The 18263-nt window shown below is 44.8% G+C and overlaps 1 protein-coding gene and 1 non-coding gene across 2 annotated transcripts in view; one reads left to right on the top strand and one right to left on the bottom strand.

Annotated features, from left to right (window-relative positions):
- LOC136651561 (sodium channel protein type 5 subunit alpha-like) overlaps window positions 1-7723 on the bottom strand; it is a 52153-nt gene extending 44430 nt beyond the window's left edge. Inside the window, exons 1-4 of the mRNA XM_066628083.1 lie at window positions 7472-7723; window positions 6381-6499; window positions 1728-1832; window positions 469-597 (exon numbers count right to left, since the gene is read on the bottom strand). Of these exons, the coding sequence (XP_066484180.1) occupies window positions 469-597; window positions 1728-1832; window positions 6381-6499; window positions 7472-7714 (596 nt within the window). The 5' untranslated portion in view covers window positions 7715-7723. The remainder of the gene's footprint in view (window positions 1-468; window positions 598-1727; window positions 1833-6380; window positions 6500-7471) is intronic.
- Window positions 7724-18072: 10349 nt separating this feature from the next.
- Window positions 18073-18263, top strand: LOC136654865 (U2 spliceosomal RNA). Its single transcript, XR_010794617.1, has one exon. It is a non-coding gene; the product is annotated as a U2 spliceosomal RNA (small nuclear RNA).

Below are 18263 nucleotides of genomic sequence, written 5' to 3'. Positions count from 1 at the left end.
AGTTTTTGTATTCCACATGCCCTATCTGTCCACAGCACTGATCTGTTGGACAGGAGGAGTCTGAAGTCAGAGCTCCCAGCTTCAAGACCAGTTTGGCCACTGGCCATGCCAACAGACATTCCCTCTGCCCAACAACTGGCCTGTTGCCAGTTGCCTCTGAACCTTGTGATGCCGTGTAGCCCTCATGGTGTACTAATAGACAATAGCCTCTGACTCTAATGGACAGGGTTGGGCAGGCAATAGCACATTCCTGTATCTCAGCGAAGGCCCAGTCACTGTATTTGGCTTTTAACTGAAAGCCCATCCAGGACATAGTGAGCATTGCCTCGCTCACCCCTACCCATGATTAATGGGAAGATATATAATTTTAAGTAAATCCTAAATTCTTTTTAGCCACTGCAGTCACAGCTGCAAGAAGAAATTAATGAAACCATTACAGGCTTTTAAAAGACCAGCACAGTCACTTACGCCATCACAATCACTAGGAAATCCAGCCAGTTCCATAGGTCTCGAAGGAAAGTGAACTCATGCATGCAGAAGCCTCTTGCCAATATTTTGATGATACATTCAAATGTGTAAATGCCCGTGAAAGTGTACCTGGGGTGTACAAATAGGCACAGAAGCAAGGTCAACACAGAAGGGAAGGGGACATGCCAAACATACATTTCTAAGGTATCTGAATGAAGCCATTCCCTGTATCTCAGCGATTTTCAACTGGTGTGCCACAGCACGTCGGTGACATCAATCTGGTGTGCCACGAAAGGTCCACAGGAGTGCCATGTTTGTTTGGAGCGCAGCGGTTGAAAATTGCTGAAAATCACTTCCGGGGTCTGTGGCTCTGTTTCTAGGGCAACTGCCTGTAGTAACAAATTCTCTGTCCCTTTTCCTCCACTGGCCCTGCAAGAAGTGACAATACAAGAGGCAAAGACCATAGAGCAGTGTTTCTAAATGTTTGTCTCCCACTGTACCACTTTGCATGGTCTACCTAATGGAAGTACCACTGGAAGTAACTGACAATGATGTCTCTACCAGTTGTTTCCGGATTCAAAGACCAGATGCAACACGACAAACACCAGTAAGAGGCTCAGGGAGGGCTTTTTTTTAATTGCTTACTAAAATTTATGTATGAAGATGTTAAAATCATTTTATTTGGTCTTTTGTGAGCTCATTTGGTCGTTTGTGAGGGGGTCCTCTCTAGGGGTTGAAAGGTGGGATACAAATCAATCAGTCAATCAAACAATCATTCAGTTGTACTGACCGTGATATTTCCTCATATTATTTTGTTTGCAAACTATATTTTTAATCAGTGTTTCTCAAACTGTGGGTCAGGACCCACTAGGTGGGTCACGAGCCAATTTCAGGTGGGTCCCCATTCATTTCAATATTTTATTTTTAACATATTAGACTTGATGCTCCCATGGGATGTGACTGCATTTGGGGAAATGTTACTGATCTGTACTTTGAACAAGCTACTATGTGTATGCTTTTAACAATGATAGTAAATGGGACTTACTCCTGGATAAGTGTGGTAGGATTGCAGCCTAGGATTGTTAAAAATTTTCCTGCTTGATGATGTCACTTCCAGTCATGACATCACTTCCAATGGGTCCTGACAGATTCTCATTCTAAAAAATGGGTCCCTGTGCTAAATGTGCGAGAACCACTGTTTTTAATAATATATATTTCATGGTTGCACTCACAGACAGAATAAGAAGACAAAAACTTACTCAATATTCTTGCTGAACGGAGACGGGTTGTCCGGTTGTGATTCCGAGACAGTCATGAAGACACAATTGGTGAAAATAGTCCCCATGATAAACCAGGTGAACCATGTGGGTCAAACAAGTTAAGGAAAAACAAGACTTTTTTTGTGAACATGTCACTAAAATTTGCTATGGACGTTTGGTCTATGCAGAGGGGGCCAAATCCAATCCACATAATACTGCCATAATACTGATATGAATAGTAGCATAGCCAGAGGTGGGGTGGCATGTAACCAGAGGGGTAAAGTAGGTACCGCAATGCGCCATGCAAGTGGCCCCTCCCACTCGCCATTGGAACCATTTGGGATGCAACGCATGTTGAACCCCTAAAGCTTTTTGCCCGGTGCAATTGCTACCCCCTTAGCTAAGCCACTGCCCCCAGTATACTAGTGACACCCAGCACAACCTCTCTACCCCAGAAGATCCTCCATCCACACATCTCAACATCTTTAAGATGTTTGCATGAACATTTCATTGCTATCACCCTCCATGAAGCTTTGTGTGACTGAATGACACCAGCACGACACTGGGAGAGAAATGCTTCTCCCTGTTTCAAAAGTCTGGAACCCAGCATCAGCCAATGAATTTGATCGGCTGTATTTTCAGGACAGAAAAACGAAGACACCTTCACAAAACCTTAAAGAAACTGCTTCAGCAAGATCTGGTGAAAGTTACTGGCTTAGATGGCTTCAAAGAGGGATAAGACAAATTAATGGACAATTCATATTCTAGTGGCTATTTAGCCAGGGTCACCTAAAGAAACCTTCATGTTCATAGGCACTGTATCTCTGAGTATCAGTGGCTGGTAGACAAGCTGTGGGGGAGCATCACGCGCTGCTTCTGGGCTTCCCAAGGCATCTCCTTGGCTGCTATTCCCAAACTTTAAGGGAAAGCGGATCGCTGATGCAAAAATCAGAATTGTAGTGGTTATCTACACAGGCGCTAGCCTTAGCCTTAGTATGTTGACAATGAAGCAAAGCACACTTTGCACATGCGCAAGAGCAAACTTGGCGCGGCCTTGGTGACATGCTAGGTCTGGAGCTTTGTAGCCTGTCAACAAGGCGATGTTATAAAGAATCATATCTAGGAATGTGTTCGTGGTTTAGCTAGACAGCTGACTGGTTACAGCCAGTGTGAGTCTCATCATCCTTGTGGAAATTTCCTTATTACGCAGGCTATTGACTCATGGTTTAGTATTGTAAACAAGATCAGAGAATGGAAAACCCCAGCCTGTTGTGAATTGTATGAGAAGGAATAAAAGGCAGAGAAGGCTGAATCCCAGAACTTCTTCTTCTGCATCTGGCCTTCCTTCTGCATCTCGCTACTATATTTGTCTGTTGTATTCATTGCTCTAACTCTTTGCTGCCTCGAGATCTAACTTTCAAACCCTCAGAGTGCTTCTGCTTTTAGCACTCTCCCATCAGGCCACAAGATACAGTCTTGTGTGTCTCCCACCAAGCACCAAGGCCATCAAAAGCCTTGGGCGCTCCCCAGAGCAGCATCTTGCACTGCTACAGGAATTGTCATGGACTACATCCAACCCCCTGCACACAAAAATGCAATTAAATTTGTAACAATTAGATAAGATTTATTGGGTTTCCAGCAAGCCGGCGAGGTAGCGCACACTCCTGAAGCTGCCAGCCAGCTCTCCCAACTTTGTTCAGCTGCTGTGACACTTTGGATTCATGCGTGGCCCTCCAGGGAGTCCCCCTGCCGCCTCCCTGAATGGCTGTGCACAGACGCCAAACGGCATTGCAGAGCCCGGCACAGCAGCCAACTCTGCAGCCGGATGAACCTGAAAGAGCCAGCCAGAGCTGCAGGACTGTGTGCCTCTGGCCTCTCTCAGTGAAAGGAGCAAGCCAGCAGGCCTTGTGCCCCTGCAGCTGATGGTTGGCTCTTCGGTGGCACACTGATCGAAGAGGCCCCGTTTACCTCCAGGCTGATCAAGGTCATGCTGGAGCTTGAGCAACAGCTGGGCAGCCCCAGAAGTGATTGGCGCACAGGAGGAGCCCAGAGGGGGGTGAGATCTGCTTCCATGGACACCGTGCCATGGAGGGGATGGCTGCAACAGCTGTCAGGTCCCTTCAGGACAGCCTTGTCAGAACCAGTTATTAAAATTAGCATTTTTTCCCCCATTTCTCATTTTGTGAGGCCTCACTTTTCAGGTTCTCTTGGGAACCATTGGACTCAGTGGCGTCGCTAACCCATTTGCTGCCTGTTTTGCCAAATCCCAATCCACTGGGCCTTGTAAACCAATCCAATCAATCAGAGTTGCCAATAAGCCAAGTTACAGTCCAAAGTCAGGTTTCAGGTAGGTCAGTCCAATCTATCAGGGTATCCAAATCAAAGTCCAAAGCCAAAGTCCAGTCACAATCCACAGTCTGATTCACAATTCAATAAGCCAAGTTAGTCTCCTCTCCAACCTGCACTCCTTCTATCACCCACCAAACCCTTTCTGCCTCAGGTGCTCCCTATATACCAGAGGGATCTCCTTATGCTCTAGTGGCTGCAGCTGTGCAGCACACCTCCAGCTACCACCTGGGCTTTAATCCTGCATTTACTCAGAGCAAGGGGCACAGTGGACACCACACCCTATCTCCTCGGCAATATCTTCCGCAATTCCAATACACTGCCCAGTGCAAAGAACATTTTGTAGCCCACCCCCACAACAAAATCGCATTTAATTAATTAAATTGGGTCTTTTTTGTTAAAGTGAGTGAGAAATGTTAGTTAATATTTTGAAAAAGCAAGGACATTGAAAGTTAGGGTTGGGTCATAAGTTGTACGAATTTAAACTGTGTTATTTATTTATTTATTTATTTATTTATTTATTTATTTATTTATTTATTTGCCTATTTAGTTTTTTTTATCCCACTTTTCTTCTGAAGGCCTTCCAAAGTGGTTTACAATTTAAATATGTATACATGTAAAATAAAACTGTAAAATGCAATGTAAAAAAGCAGCAAACAATCACAGGCATAATGGATGAACATAACAAGCACATAAAATACAATAATCAATAAAGCATAAAAGCATCAATAAAAGCAGCAGGTGTCAGGTACTACAGAAGACTAAAATCAGGTGGCCCTGCTGAAATAGAAATGTTCTTAGAGACCACTGGAGGCTTCAAAAAAGGGAGGAAACCAAAGGGGCCCTCTTTCAAACCACCACCCCTCTTACTTCCGTAAGTGACGGCAAATCTAAAAGGCGTATCTAATTTAGAGCTCAATCCTGTGCCTGTCTACTCAGAAGTAAGTCCCACTATAGTCAATGGAGCTTACTCCCAGGAAAGTGTGTATATACAGTTTGAGAAGTGCAGGGGAGACAATCATAACAGCCAGCAGCTTACCTGTAGGAACTGAATAGAATAGGGACCGATGAATTAAAATAAATGATGAGATGATGATTATTACTAAGAGGTCAGGCCAGGCCTACTCTGGGTGCTACGTGCTGCTCAGAGCTCCTGCAGCTTGCCTTGCCTGCCTTGCCTTGCCTTGCCTTGCCTTGTGTGCTCTCCTCTTCAGTTTCCTGTGCAAGGAACTCATCACAAACAGACAGACAGACAGACAGACAGACAGCCATCTGAGAGCCCAATCCTATGCATGCCTACTTGGAAGTAAGTCCCATTATAGTCAATGGGGCTTACTCCCAGGAAAGTGTGCATAGGATTGCATGCCCACTTGGAAATAACTTAGATTGGGCTGCAGTTGTAGGCGCACACGGGTTTAACTGTTGCCCCCTTCCCCCTGCAGGTTCATGTGCTGGTCCCAGTGCTGTGTGGAAGGTTGCTAGGTCCAGACAATGTTTGGAGGGGAAGATCGCGGCATCCAAGCCCACCATGACTGGTGGGGGGGGGCAAGATCGCAGCCAGGAAGGCAGGGAGGAGGGGAGGTGAGGGGAGAGGAGCGACATCAAGAAGTTCCCTCTTGGCTGCCAGCCCGTGCCTGCAGTCGAACCAAGGCTACAATCCTATGCAGTTTCCTGGGAGTAAGCCCCATTGACTATAGTGGGACTTACTTCTGAGTAGGCGTGCATAGGGCTGGGCTTCTCTCTTCTCCTGTATGCCTCCCTCCCATGTGCCTGTCTGGAGGAGCTCAGGTGTTGCCCCCCACGCCCCCCAGCAGGCAGCAGAGATTGAAGATCTTGTGGAGCGCTGCTAGGGCTCAACTTCACAGCAGTCGCGGAGGGTAAGCAAGCAGCAGACCATGCAGTCCCCGGCTACTGCCGCCACCACCATCTCAGCTGCTGGGCTGGCTGCTCTGCAGTGCCTGCCCAGTGCCTGTAGCCCACGCTAAGTCGCGGGTGGGGGGCGGGAAATAGCAGCAAGGAGCAGTGTGTTGGCTGCTGCCCCCCCAGTCTCCTCTCCCCTGCTGCATGCCTGCAGCAGCCTCTCTCCTGTATGCCTTGCAGCAGCCCGATACTCACACGAGGGCATTGTTGCCTGCACGTTGTAGCCCCTCCCACCCTGTAGCCCACACGTTGTAGCCCCCACCACCCTGTAGCCCAGTGCACGTGCTACCCCCCTGCACCCCCTTAGCTACGCTACTGATTGGACTTCATGGACTCTTGGTTTGATCCAGCAGTCAGGCTCTTCTTACATTCTTAGTGAAAGGATATGAATGCACCAAAATTTTAATTACCACTCGTCTGATTCGATGGAAAGGGCTGAGGATATACAACGCACGCATGGCTGTGAACCGATAGATGGCTTTCCCTTTGTTCAACACCATAAATGTCTGTGGAAAAAAATACATTAACTGGAAGCTTTGCTATGGGACAGTTGCTGTCAAAGGATATACTCCTGCTCCCTGTACGTGTGTGTGACTTAAAGTGGACGAAACTGAGAATTTCTTAGAATGTAACCTTCTCTTAATGCTTATGTATATCCAAGAGCATTTAATCAGAGAATTACACATGGTTTTGATATTCATTAGGGCAGCGATATTTGATTAATGAGTGAGGGTAATCAATTAAGGGTGCAAACCTAACCCACTTTCCAGCACCAACATAAGGGCAATGCAACTCTTAGGTGAGGGAACAAATAATCCTTTACTTTGTGAAGGAAAGTGTGACAGCCTCTGTCACAGACAGCCACCCAAACTGGCACAGTGTTGTAAAGTTGGTCAGGATTTGGGCCTAAAATACTTTTGATCTACTATATAGATCTACTAAAAAGATAGGTAGAAATGCCACTTCAAAGATGATGTCCTCTATGACTCTCTCTAGACCAGTGATTTTTTTTAACCTTTTCCATCTCATGACACACTGACAAGGCACTAAAATTGTCCAGGAATACCATCAGTTTTCTTTTCTTTTCTTTTTTTACAATTGACAAGGCACACCATGCTGCTGTTGGGGGGGTCACATTCCCCACTGGTCATACTAACATAAATCACCCTCCAAATTCCCACAGAACACCTGTGCACCATTTGTGGTACACCAGTGTGCCATGGCACACTGGTTGGAAATTGCTGCTCTAGACACACACGGACACACTCAAAAATATTTTACTTCCTCCACCCAGGAAAATAGATACAGCAATCCTAAGCAGAGAACGTTAATGATAATATACTTACTGAAAAATAGAATCTCCCCACCATCCTATTTTTAAAACCTCTTTGTATTCACAGAGCAATTAATAAGTTTTTCTTTATTGAGGTATTAATGAATTCAGTTAGACACCCACCCATCCCCCAAAATAACTTCACCTTGTGATCGTGATAGTAGGGGTCAAGATCTTCCAGCGGTTCACCTATCAGCTCTGGAGGAGGGTTTCCATAGAGGGCAGGCAACTTCTGGAATGCCTGAAGGTCAAGCTGAGGGCGGGGCTTCTCTGCTGGGGGCGGGTCCTTGCAGTCTTTCTTGGCCGCAATTCGTTTCTCAATGGCAGCCAAGGATTCAGGAGTGAAACGGCGGAAATTGTCAGCCCCAAGCAACGTGATGTCAGCCATCTTTGTATCTTTCTCATTCCTTCCCACGAGTAGATGTCACCCCCTTGCTGGGGAACTCACACCACAGAGGGGTGACGAGCCACGCGGTGACAAAATGCTCTGCAAATACAGTTTGATGTAGAAGGATAAAGCAGGACATGAGTAGATATGAAAGCCGGTTCAAAACCTAAACGTGTAGAATGTGATAATGTAACATAGGAAGGATGTTATGTCTCCTATGTTATATTTGCTTGCAATATAACAAACAAAATGACATCTCACTGCTGGAAAGAAATGCTCTTCATATTTTATTATTAAACTCATTTGCATATCTGCAATAGAGAACTGTTGCTCATAAGAACATAACACTGGGACTCACTTTTTAAAACAGCATTGTAAGAACATAAGAAGAGCACCGCTGGAGCAGTCCAAAGGCCCATCTAGTCCAGCTTCCTGTATCTCACAGTGGCCCACCAGATGCCTAGGGAGCACACAAGACAACAAGAGACCTGCATCCTGTTGCCACGCACTTGCACCTGGCAGTCTGAGGCAGCCTACTTCTAAAACCAGGAGATTGCACACACCCATCATGGTTTGTAACCCGTGATGAACTTTTCTTCTAGAAATCTGTCCAGTCCCCTTTAAAGACACATAGACCAGATGCCATCACCACATCATGTAGCAAGAAGTTCCTCAGACTAATTACATGCTGGGTAAGAAATATTTCCTTTTCAAACTCTCCGAACATTTATTTTAGTGGATGTCCCCTAGTTCCGGTGTTGTGAGAGAGGAAAACAAACATTCCTCTATCCATTCCATCCATCCCCTGCATAATTTTGTACATCTCAGTTATCCCGTCCCCCCACCCCGGGTGACCAGACGTACTATTTTTCTTGGACATGTCTTCTTTTTTAGCCTCGTGTCCTGGAAAAGAAATGTCCTCCATTTCCCTGTGACTCGGCCCCTGCAGGCAGTGCATAGCCTTCTTGTAATTAATAAATGATATGTAATAAATTATATGTAATATAGTTTCAGATGTAATCATCAGTAATATCGTGTTCAAATTAACCACATGAAATCAATATACGGGTGTTTTTAGCTTGCATTTTATCACGCCCTACATTTTTCTTGGCTGTCCTACATTTTGGGGTGCCTCGTCGCCTTTTGTGGTCATGGTATCTGGTCACTCTGTCCCCCTCTTACTCTTACTTACTATAAACTTACTATACCTACTGTTTCAGCATCATTAGCAACCAGTTTCAGCAGGACTAGCAGACCTTTCATCTCGGAAAAATTCGAGTAAAGCCCATCCATTTGGTGATGTCCTAGAGAAATCCATGATTTATTATATTGTTTCTGTAGTGACATTCATGAATACTGGGCTTTGCATAGAAAGAAAAATAAGTCCCTGCTTCAAAGGCTCACAATCAAAAAGAGATTGCAGAATTGTGTTTTTTTCTGGTTGCAGAAGTTGGATTTCCTTGATGTTTGTGTGTGTGTGTTTTAAAGCACACAGTATATCAGCCCTCACTTTTCTCTATCCTAAATACAGTAAAAGCCATCTTTGAGGTTTAATGCTAGTCTTCATGTTCAGGATAAATGGGGGGGGTGGAGTAAGGGGGAGATAAACAGGAAAACTAGCTCTGAATTATGTATGGCCTGATATCACTCCTGCACAGACACTGGGGAAATACGGTAATGGTTCTTTTGCGCTCTGTGCCAAGTATTGCAGGCGCTCACCAGCTAGCACCCATGGTTCTTCTGCCACGGTGTACCCAGTGCCAAAGGGTCACAGTTGCTTTTTGAAAATCCAACTGGATACACAATCTGGGGTTTTGCTCTGATCATCCACACAGCTACAACCAGAGAAATTTAATATCTGGGGTGAAAATCAGCCTGAGAATCTTCATGCCTGTTTTGTAAAAATTCATTTTTTAAAACATGTTTTGGGCCCCTGAGGTTTTATTTAACTAGTATGGCAAAGACCCCCTGATAGGCCAATTCTCCATTAACGTATTTAACTCTTTTCTTTAAAAAAAAATCAAATCCAGTGGCCAAAAACCACACTTTGTGGCAGTGAATTTTATTAACATATTGTGTGCTGTATGAAGAATTTTCTTTTGTTTCAGTGGTGTCACTAGGGTTTGTGTCATACCCTATGAGTGACCTCCTCCCCTACAGCGTGTGGGGCAATGTCTGGGGCAGTGGGCATGATGATGTACTATCACCCTGCCCCCACTGGTTATTTAGCTATAGTTTTTGATAGAATAGAGATATTTGAATGCCGTATGTTTCATTGTGTTCTGCATCAAATTACTCATCAATTGGCATATAACATGATGGTATCCAAATATACCAAGATTTAAAATTTTTTGGTGAGTAGTGATGTCATCCCCCTGTGCACGTCAGCTGGCGCGGCCCGCACCCCCTTGCAAAGCCACTGGTCTGTCTCAAATTTCCTATAGATCACTGAGTCATTCATTCAAAAATTCATTTTTCAAAATAAAGTGCTAAAACATGATATTGGTTGGCAACCTTCCGTCTCGAAAGACTATGGTATAAGCCTACAGCACCTGGTATTCCCAGGCGGTCTCCCATCCAAGAACTAACCAGGCCTGACCCTGCTTAGCTTCCGAGATCACACAAGATTGGGCATGTACAGGGTAACAGTTGCTAGGTGCTGTACAAAAATTGCCCCTGAGAAGGAGAGAGAGAGGATGGATCATATTGCATCTTTGCTTGGGGCACCACAGAGTATTCCCAATTTTTATGTGCTATGGGCAAATTAGATGGTGGCTCATGAACAGGATGCAACGATGTTGGTGGTTTTTATGGTTCAATCAGCCCCTAATCCAGCAATAAGAGGTCTATATTCACTTATTGTTCCTGCTAGAGAGAAAGGGGGAGCAGCAGAAGGCATCCACATTCTGTGCCAGTGCGATACCTTGGCCCCCTCTCCTCCTTGCTCCTTTTCCTGCGCTTGCAGATTATCTGTTCAGAAAGCGGAAGATGAGCTCAGAAAACACTGCTCCATGCAGGATCTATAGACTGGGGTCAATTAGAGTCAACATGATTTTGCTCCCAAAATTTCTCCGGCAAGTCTTCAACCGCAAAATGGGGACATCATCATCCAGCTATCCTACAGGTGACTGAATACCTGCTCAATAGTCCTCATAAGAACATAAGAACAGCCCCACTGGATCAGGCCACAGGCCCATCTAGTCCAGCTTCCTGTATCTCACAGCGGCCCACCAAATGCCCCAGGGAGCACACCAGATAACAAGAGACCTGCAAGGCTTCCTGGGAATTGTAGTTAAGAACATAAGAACAGCCCCGCTGGATCAGGCCATAGGCCCATCTAGTCCAGCTTCCTGTATCTCACAGCGGCCCACCAAATGCCCCAGGGAGCACACCAGATCACAAGAGACCTCATCCTGGTGCCCTCCCTTGCATCTGGCATTCTGACATAGCCCATTTCTAAAATCAGGAGGTTGCACATACACATCATGGCTTATAACCCGTAATGGATTTTTCCTCCAGAAACTTGTCCAATCCCCTTTTAAAGGCGTCCAGGCCAGACACCATCACCACATCCTGTGGCAAATGTTTCAAAACAGTATTTGATGCTCTGTTAGGTTTAACTTCAATATTTGATGCGTGGTCGTGTTTGATATTTGGCCTGTCATGTTACGCAGTCCTGTACTATAGAAATGTGATAGCCGTTAGCATCTTACAGCATCTGATAGCTGACATTCAGTGGAATTTAGTATCTTACAATGTCAGATGGTTTTTTTACTCAAACAATTCTCTGAGAAGTCACATCAAATTCACATCAAATGCCTACCAAAGTGATCAACAGAGGACTCAAAGTCTAGAGCAGTGGTTCCCAAACTTTTTAGCACTGGGACCCACTTTTTAAAATGACACTCTATCAGGACCCACCTAGGTTTACTAGAATTTTTAAAAAAGGAGATCTAGAAAAAAAAATTATTTATTTATTTATAAGTAATAATAACCAGAAAAAAAAGACCCTGAAACATTTATCTCCCTTGTTGGCAACCTTCAGTCTTGAGAGACTATGGTATCGCGCTCTGAAAGGTGGTTTTAGAACATCGTCTAGTGTGGCTGAAAAGGCCAATTCGGGAGTGACAATCCCTTCCACACTGGGAGCAAGTGCAGTCTGTCCCTGGTCTGTCTCCCTGGCTATGGGCCTTCCTTCTTTGCCTCTTAGCCTCAGACTGTTGGCCAAGTGTCTCTTCAAACTGGGAAAGGCCATGCTGCACAGCCTGCCTCCAAGCGGGCCGCTCAGAGGCCAGGGTTTCCCACTTGTTGAGGTCCACTCCTAAGGCCTTCAGATCCCTCTTGCAGATGTCCTTGTATCTCCCTATATTTACACATAATTGCAAACTGCAGGAGCTGAGCTCTTTGCAGGGTGATTGGCAGCTCCAGTATCTGATTTTTGAATGGCCTCAGTGCTTGAGGCAATTAGTTATCTGATCTTTCCCTCACCCTTTGGCCACCCACTAAAAATCAGGTCGTGACTCACCAGTGAGTCCCGATCCACAGTTTGGGAACCACTGGTCTAGAGCATTCCATTGCAAAGAGATACCATTTTGCATACAGTGGGCCTTCAGTATCCGCAAGGGAAGCGTACCAGCGCCCCCCCCCCCCATGGATATCGATTTCCGCAGGCGCGGAACACTCTCTAAGGACCTCCCAGACATGACTGGAAGCCCCTTCCGGTCACATCCTGGAGATATTCTGAGGCCTCCAAAAGGCACTTTCAGTTTTCAGCAGATGGAAGCCAGGAAGGAGGATGGGATATTAGCATGGCTGCTTCCTGCTGGCCTCAGCACATATCCTTCCATGCCCCAGTCTCCTGCCCATTCTTTTCCCTCCCCATTCACCCCTGTGCTGACTTACTAGCACAGGCCAGAGACTGTTGGCAAGTGGCTGCTTGCCACTTACATTGGCAGCCCAGCTGGACAGAATGGTGTGCTGCCTTTCACAATTCCCATAAAGTATGCTGCGCTGCTAGAAGGTGAGTTCCAGCAGCACAGCAGGCCGATAAGATTGAACCCTCAGTTTAATTGAATAGATTTTGAGAAGGACCCAACCAACCATTTTCATGCGGTATGGAAGACTGAGTTTCCTGTATACTCTCTTGGAAGAGGGACAGATGGAATACAAATGTGATAGATTATTCTACATCAATTCGTCTAATTATATCAGCTAATCGTCTCCAAGAGCCACCACTACTGAGACTCTTTCATGAAACCTGAGGCTAAATTACAAGGCAATCATCTTGTCCTTTCCACCAACTCCCTCTTCTAAGAGCTTCTTCCTCTGAAAACCCGTGATTAAATAAGTAGCTATCACCCTGTGAAATTAATCAAGGACACACAGCCCAAGTCTGTGAATTTTCAAAACTTTGATCCTGACACTTGCTAGAACATTTACCAACTATTTTAACGGGGGGGGGGGGGGATAAATAAATAAATAAATAAATAAATAAATAAATCAGCACTGAGCTGCATAAAGCTTTAATCTGTGAGATGGCTGCTAGTGTTACATCATGAATTGCTCTTCAATCTAAAAGGCAAGCCCAGCTTACCATACATCTCTAGGCCCCTATTCGAATGTCTTTGTTCCATCATTCACATGTCAGTTTCAATACAGCCTATGTGGATTCTCAGGAGGCCACTTAAGCCATTAAGCCCATGCTCACCTGGATAAAATAGCACTGGCCTAAGGCAACACTTTTCCTCATTGTTTGATTTCACATTTTTAAATTGCAAACTACCTGGAATGCCTTTGCAGAAAGAAGGTATATAAATGTAGAAAATAAATCAGAAACCTCCCCTCCTGTTCTTTACTGTGTGCTTCAGGTAGGGCCGAGGTAGGAGATGGGGGTAAAGGGGGTAATTTGTACCCAGGCCCAGGGCCAGAAAGGGGACCCAGGAGGGGGCCCAGAAGGTTCCTGGGATCTTACATTTTCCTATCTCACTTGGGCTCTAAAGACTATTCTGGCTGTCACTACCCTCCCACTACCCAATTTTGCACCCTGTTCTGCCTGCCTCCATTGCCCCCTCCCCTTTTGGGAAAGGGCCCCCCCCCAAAAAAAAAAACTTTGTGCCCTCTGATAAAATTGCTCTCAGAAGCCCTGGCTTCAGGCAAGAGGCTGAGGAGGAGGAGGAGTTGGCAACTGGTGGGCTCAGGGGTTGCATCAGGGAATTGGATTTGGCCCGTGGCAATCACTGGCTGACCCCCTGGAAGATAGGAATGACCAGGGTTTAACCAATCTTGTTTGGAAACCCATTCATGAATTCTGGTTCCTTTCTTGATTCACCTTTCTGGAGATAAAATTGTCTTTGAATTTGAACGAACATTTTAAAGGCATTTATTAATACTGTTAATAATAATAATAATAATAATAATAATAATAATAATAATAATAATAATAATAATAGGCTTCTCTTGATTTTCACACACTAAAGGCTAATATGCTCTTAAATGTTTTATGCTCCTAAATTCCCTCTTCATATTAAACTCATATGTATCCTCAATGCGGTCATTCACAGAAATTTTGGTAAAACCATGAGGTCCAAGCAGCATATTGAAATTTCACAACAAACAATGTATTACTCCAAACCATTTTAATCCATTATTAAGGCTAGAATACAAAAAAAGAAACATATAGAACCACCATCCTGGCAGAGAAAGTATCAGCAAGGCTTCTAGAAGGGATGTCCTACTTCACTACTCTTTGAAGTTCTACAGAAGTGAAATCCTATACATGTTTACTCAGAAGTAAGTCATATTTTGTTCAATGGGATTTACTCCCAGGAAAGTGGGTATGTGATTGCAGCCTAGATGATCTAAAAACACATCATGAACTTAGAGTTTTAAAAATATCCAACACCCTCAAAAAATTGTTAAGAAAATGCAACAGTTATGAAATAAGAGTTCCTTTCTTCTGAGGGATCAGTGATTAGTTGAAAAGCTTTCAGGGAGCTTAAATGGACAGTTTTACAAGGGAAGGAAGCAAGCTGTGGGGTTCCCCCACAGAGCTGCATTAGATATGGTTCCATGTAGCATATTCAAAAATGTTTTGGAGTCCAAAGTCACCAGTGATGTAGCCAAGTTTGCACATAGCATCAAATCACTCAGGATGTTGAAATCCCAAGCAAACTGTGAAAAGCTCCAAAAAGATTTCTCCAAATGAGTGACTGTACAATAGAACAGCAAAGGAGACATTGGCAAGCCTAACCTCACTTTCCTGGGAGTAAGTCCCATTGAACACAATAGGACTTACTTCTGAGTAGACTTGCTTAGGATTGTGCCCATAATGTAAGAAACTGCAATATGATGGAACAAAATATACTAAATTTACATGTACACAGATGAGGTTCAACCTTGTAGTTTCCACCCAGGAAAAAGATCTTAGGGTGAAAGAAAAACTTCGCTGATCTATCCAGTAGCAATGAAACAAGATAAATTCAGTATATTTGGAATTACTAGAGAAGCAGATGAAAACATAAGAGCCAGAACCATAATACCATTCAAGACGTTGATGGTGAACCCCGCTTGGAATGCTGTGTGCAGTTTTAGTCATTCTTTCTCAAATTAAGTATTGTAGAGCTGGAGAACATGCAAACACTCCCTCTTTCTCATAATGTTAGAACTAGGGGTCAACTCAGCTATAGGTCCGCATTTTAAGCAATTCAGAATTCTGACTACCGGTAAGGTCACAATGTACTGTATAACATGCCTGTTCAAGCAATGTCCTAAACTTTCTGTCCACATCTTAACCCCGTTTTCACAAATTCTCCTAAATTCTCCTTTTCATGTTTAATTAAAAATACAAGTGACTGCTAATTATGCTTAATAAACATGTTTCCAGATTGGGCGGCTTCATTCATTTAACAACCTGGTTGCTTTCAAATTACAAAATTCAGTCAACATCCATCCATCCATCCATCCATCCATCAGTTGTCAATCAAATTGGTTGACCACATCTCAACATTATAGGAGATGTCATGTTTCTCAAAGTCTTATGTCTGCCTGGTGTCATTGGAAGTCAAAGCAGAGAATATTTCAGTCTCCCCCCCCCAAAAAAAATATTTTCACTTAGTGCAGAATAAAAAATTGTCGGTGCAAGATTCATATATCTCCTCCTTCTTTTGTTTTCTTTAATATAAAAAGAATCCAGCCCAAGACATTAGCAAATCCACCCTCTCAAGGGTGTTGCTTCTAAATCACACCACTCTACATTCTGGGGAAAAAACAAAGGAGGAAATTATTATTCACCACAACAGAGACTTACATGCTTATTCTGGTCTTTCTAAATGGAACCTTTGCTTCAGTGTCCCAAAAGGAAACCATGATCTCCCAGTGCGTCTTCCAATGGTGAGCAATTACCCCTCATTGTAACCCTTGCTCCTTTGAGCACCTTCATTTCCACACAGGCTAAATTCAATCCACGGGAGAGGGCGTTCCTTGTATGTAGGGTGTGTATTGGAAAAGGGCAGGGTGGCTGGGGAGAGGCAAGGAAGAGTGCGTGTTTGTTTAGATGTTGAAAGTGACTAATGCAGCTTTGCACAGTCTCCTGGGGAAAGCTGTAACTTGAGTAAGCAAGCTTGGGAAGGCTCCTCCTTGGCTCTTCTTTTGAAACATTATTCTAGCCCTGCAGAAATGAGAGTCTTTGGGGGAACTGTACGATCACTGCCTTGGGTAAAAAGCCGGAAGGCACAATGATTGAGCCCATGCTCTTGGGGAAAACCGTCCATTTTTGAAAACGTTTTAAATATTTGCATACGTTTCCAGTTCTTACCATCAGAATCCAAGGGCCTGACCAAGGAGCTTCAGTATAGTAGGCAACTCTCCAGCCATAGCTGCACTGCTCAAGAAACTACTTGGTTGGTTGGTCTGTGGAACTCCTTGCCACAGGATGTGGTGATGGCGACTGGCCTGGACACCTTTAAAAGGGGATTGGACAAGTTTCTGGAGGAAAAATCCATTACAGGGTACAAGCCATGATGTGTATGCGCAACCTCCTGATTTTAGAAATGGGCTATGTCAGAATGCCAGATGCAAGGGAGGGCACCAGGATGAGGTCTCTTGTTATCTGGTGTGCTCCCTGGGGCATTTGGTGGGGCCGCTGTGAGATACAGGAAGCTGGATAGATGGGCCTATGGCCTGATCCAGTGGAGCTGTTCTTATGTTCTTACTTTCAAAACTTAGGGCAAATTCATTCATAGCACAGAATCCAAAACAGTGTGGACGGACAAAGGTGGGCCAGTCCCTCTTGGGTTTGCACAGAAGAACTTTTGCATAGCATTTTTTAGACCAAAGAAGCCACTGACTTCCATGGAGGGACCTGTTCTAGTGGCCTCTTGTTTGGCCATACGGCCAGCCACGCTGGAGAATGGGACAAGGGGGCGTGACCCTCAGCATTAGTAGTAGTTGGCAACCTTCAGTCTCGAAAGACTATAGTATCGCGCTCTGAATGGTGGTTCTGGAACAGCGTCTGGTGTGGCTGAAAAGGCCAATTCGGGAGTGACAATCCCTTCCACACTGGGAGCAAGTGCCGTCTGTCCCTGGTCTGTCTCCCTGGCTGTGGGCCTTCCTTCTTTGCCTCTTTGCCTCAGTCTGTTGGCCAAGTGTCTCTTCAAACTGGGAAAGGCCATGCTGCACAGCCTGCCTCCAAATTAGACTTAATATTAGACTTGATGCTACCATTTTATTATTTATTTATTTTTCACATTTTTATACCGCCCTTTCTCCAAAGAGCTCAGGGCAGTGTACACAGCTGCTCCCCTCCTTTTGTCCTCACAACAACCCTGTGAGGTACCATGGTATGTAACTGCGTTTGTGGAAATGTTACAGATCTGTACTTTTAACAAGCTACTATGTATATTCAAAAGAGAGCAAGAAAAAGATGAACTCTGGGGCTGGCACTGAACACCAATAACTAGAATTATGCAGTCTAAACAACTGGATGACCAGAGCTACACATGTGAAATAGGAAGGCAACACTGCCTCCTGGTGGAAGGATGAGCTGCAGAAAAGAATGGTGCTCCACAGCTGGCCATTAAAGGGTTATCAGAGCATGATGGGAAAGGGGTGGAGTTATGCAGATTCGACAGCTGCCATGAAATTGACACGGGGAGATGAATTCTAGAGAGGGGGGCTCAACCGTGCCCCAAAGGAGGGCATTAGCTCTCACGTGTGCAGAGGCGCATTTGTAGAATGGATTGCACATGGCGGTGAACTAGAGTGAGCGAGTTGTGCCAGTGGGCCATGGAGGGCGAGCGCTGTTCTTGGAAGTTGGAAGAGGTGGCCACATGTTGGGCTGTGGGTTTTTCCAGCCATGTAGCATCGCTTCTTGGCCTATCGGCTAAGATCAAGTGTAGTATCTGTTCTTATCAGTTTAAAAACTGATATGTCCTCTATTTGAGGACTATATTTTAAATGGATTTTTGGAGCTGGGAGATGGAACAGGGGCTTGCTCCATCCACTCCACGCATCGACCTGGTATTGCAGTACCTCTAGGAACGGTGCACCTCCC

The sequence above is a fragment of the Tiliqua scincoides genome, chromosome 5 (assembly GCF_035046505.1).
Source record: "Tiliqua scincoides isolate rTilSci1 chromosome 5, rTilSci1.hap2, whole genome shotgun sequence".
Classification (NCBI taxonomy): domain Eukaryota; kingdom Metazoa; phylum Chordata; class Lepidosauria; order Squamata; family Scincidae; genus Tiliqua; species Tiliqua scincoides.
Note: the sequence above shows the minus strand (reverse complement) of the source record. Positions and strands in the feature narration are given on the sequence as shown.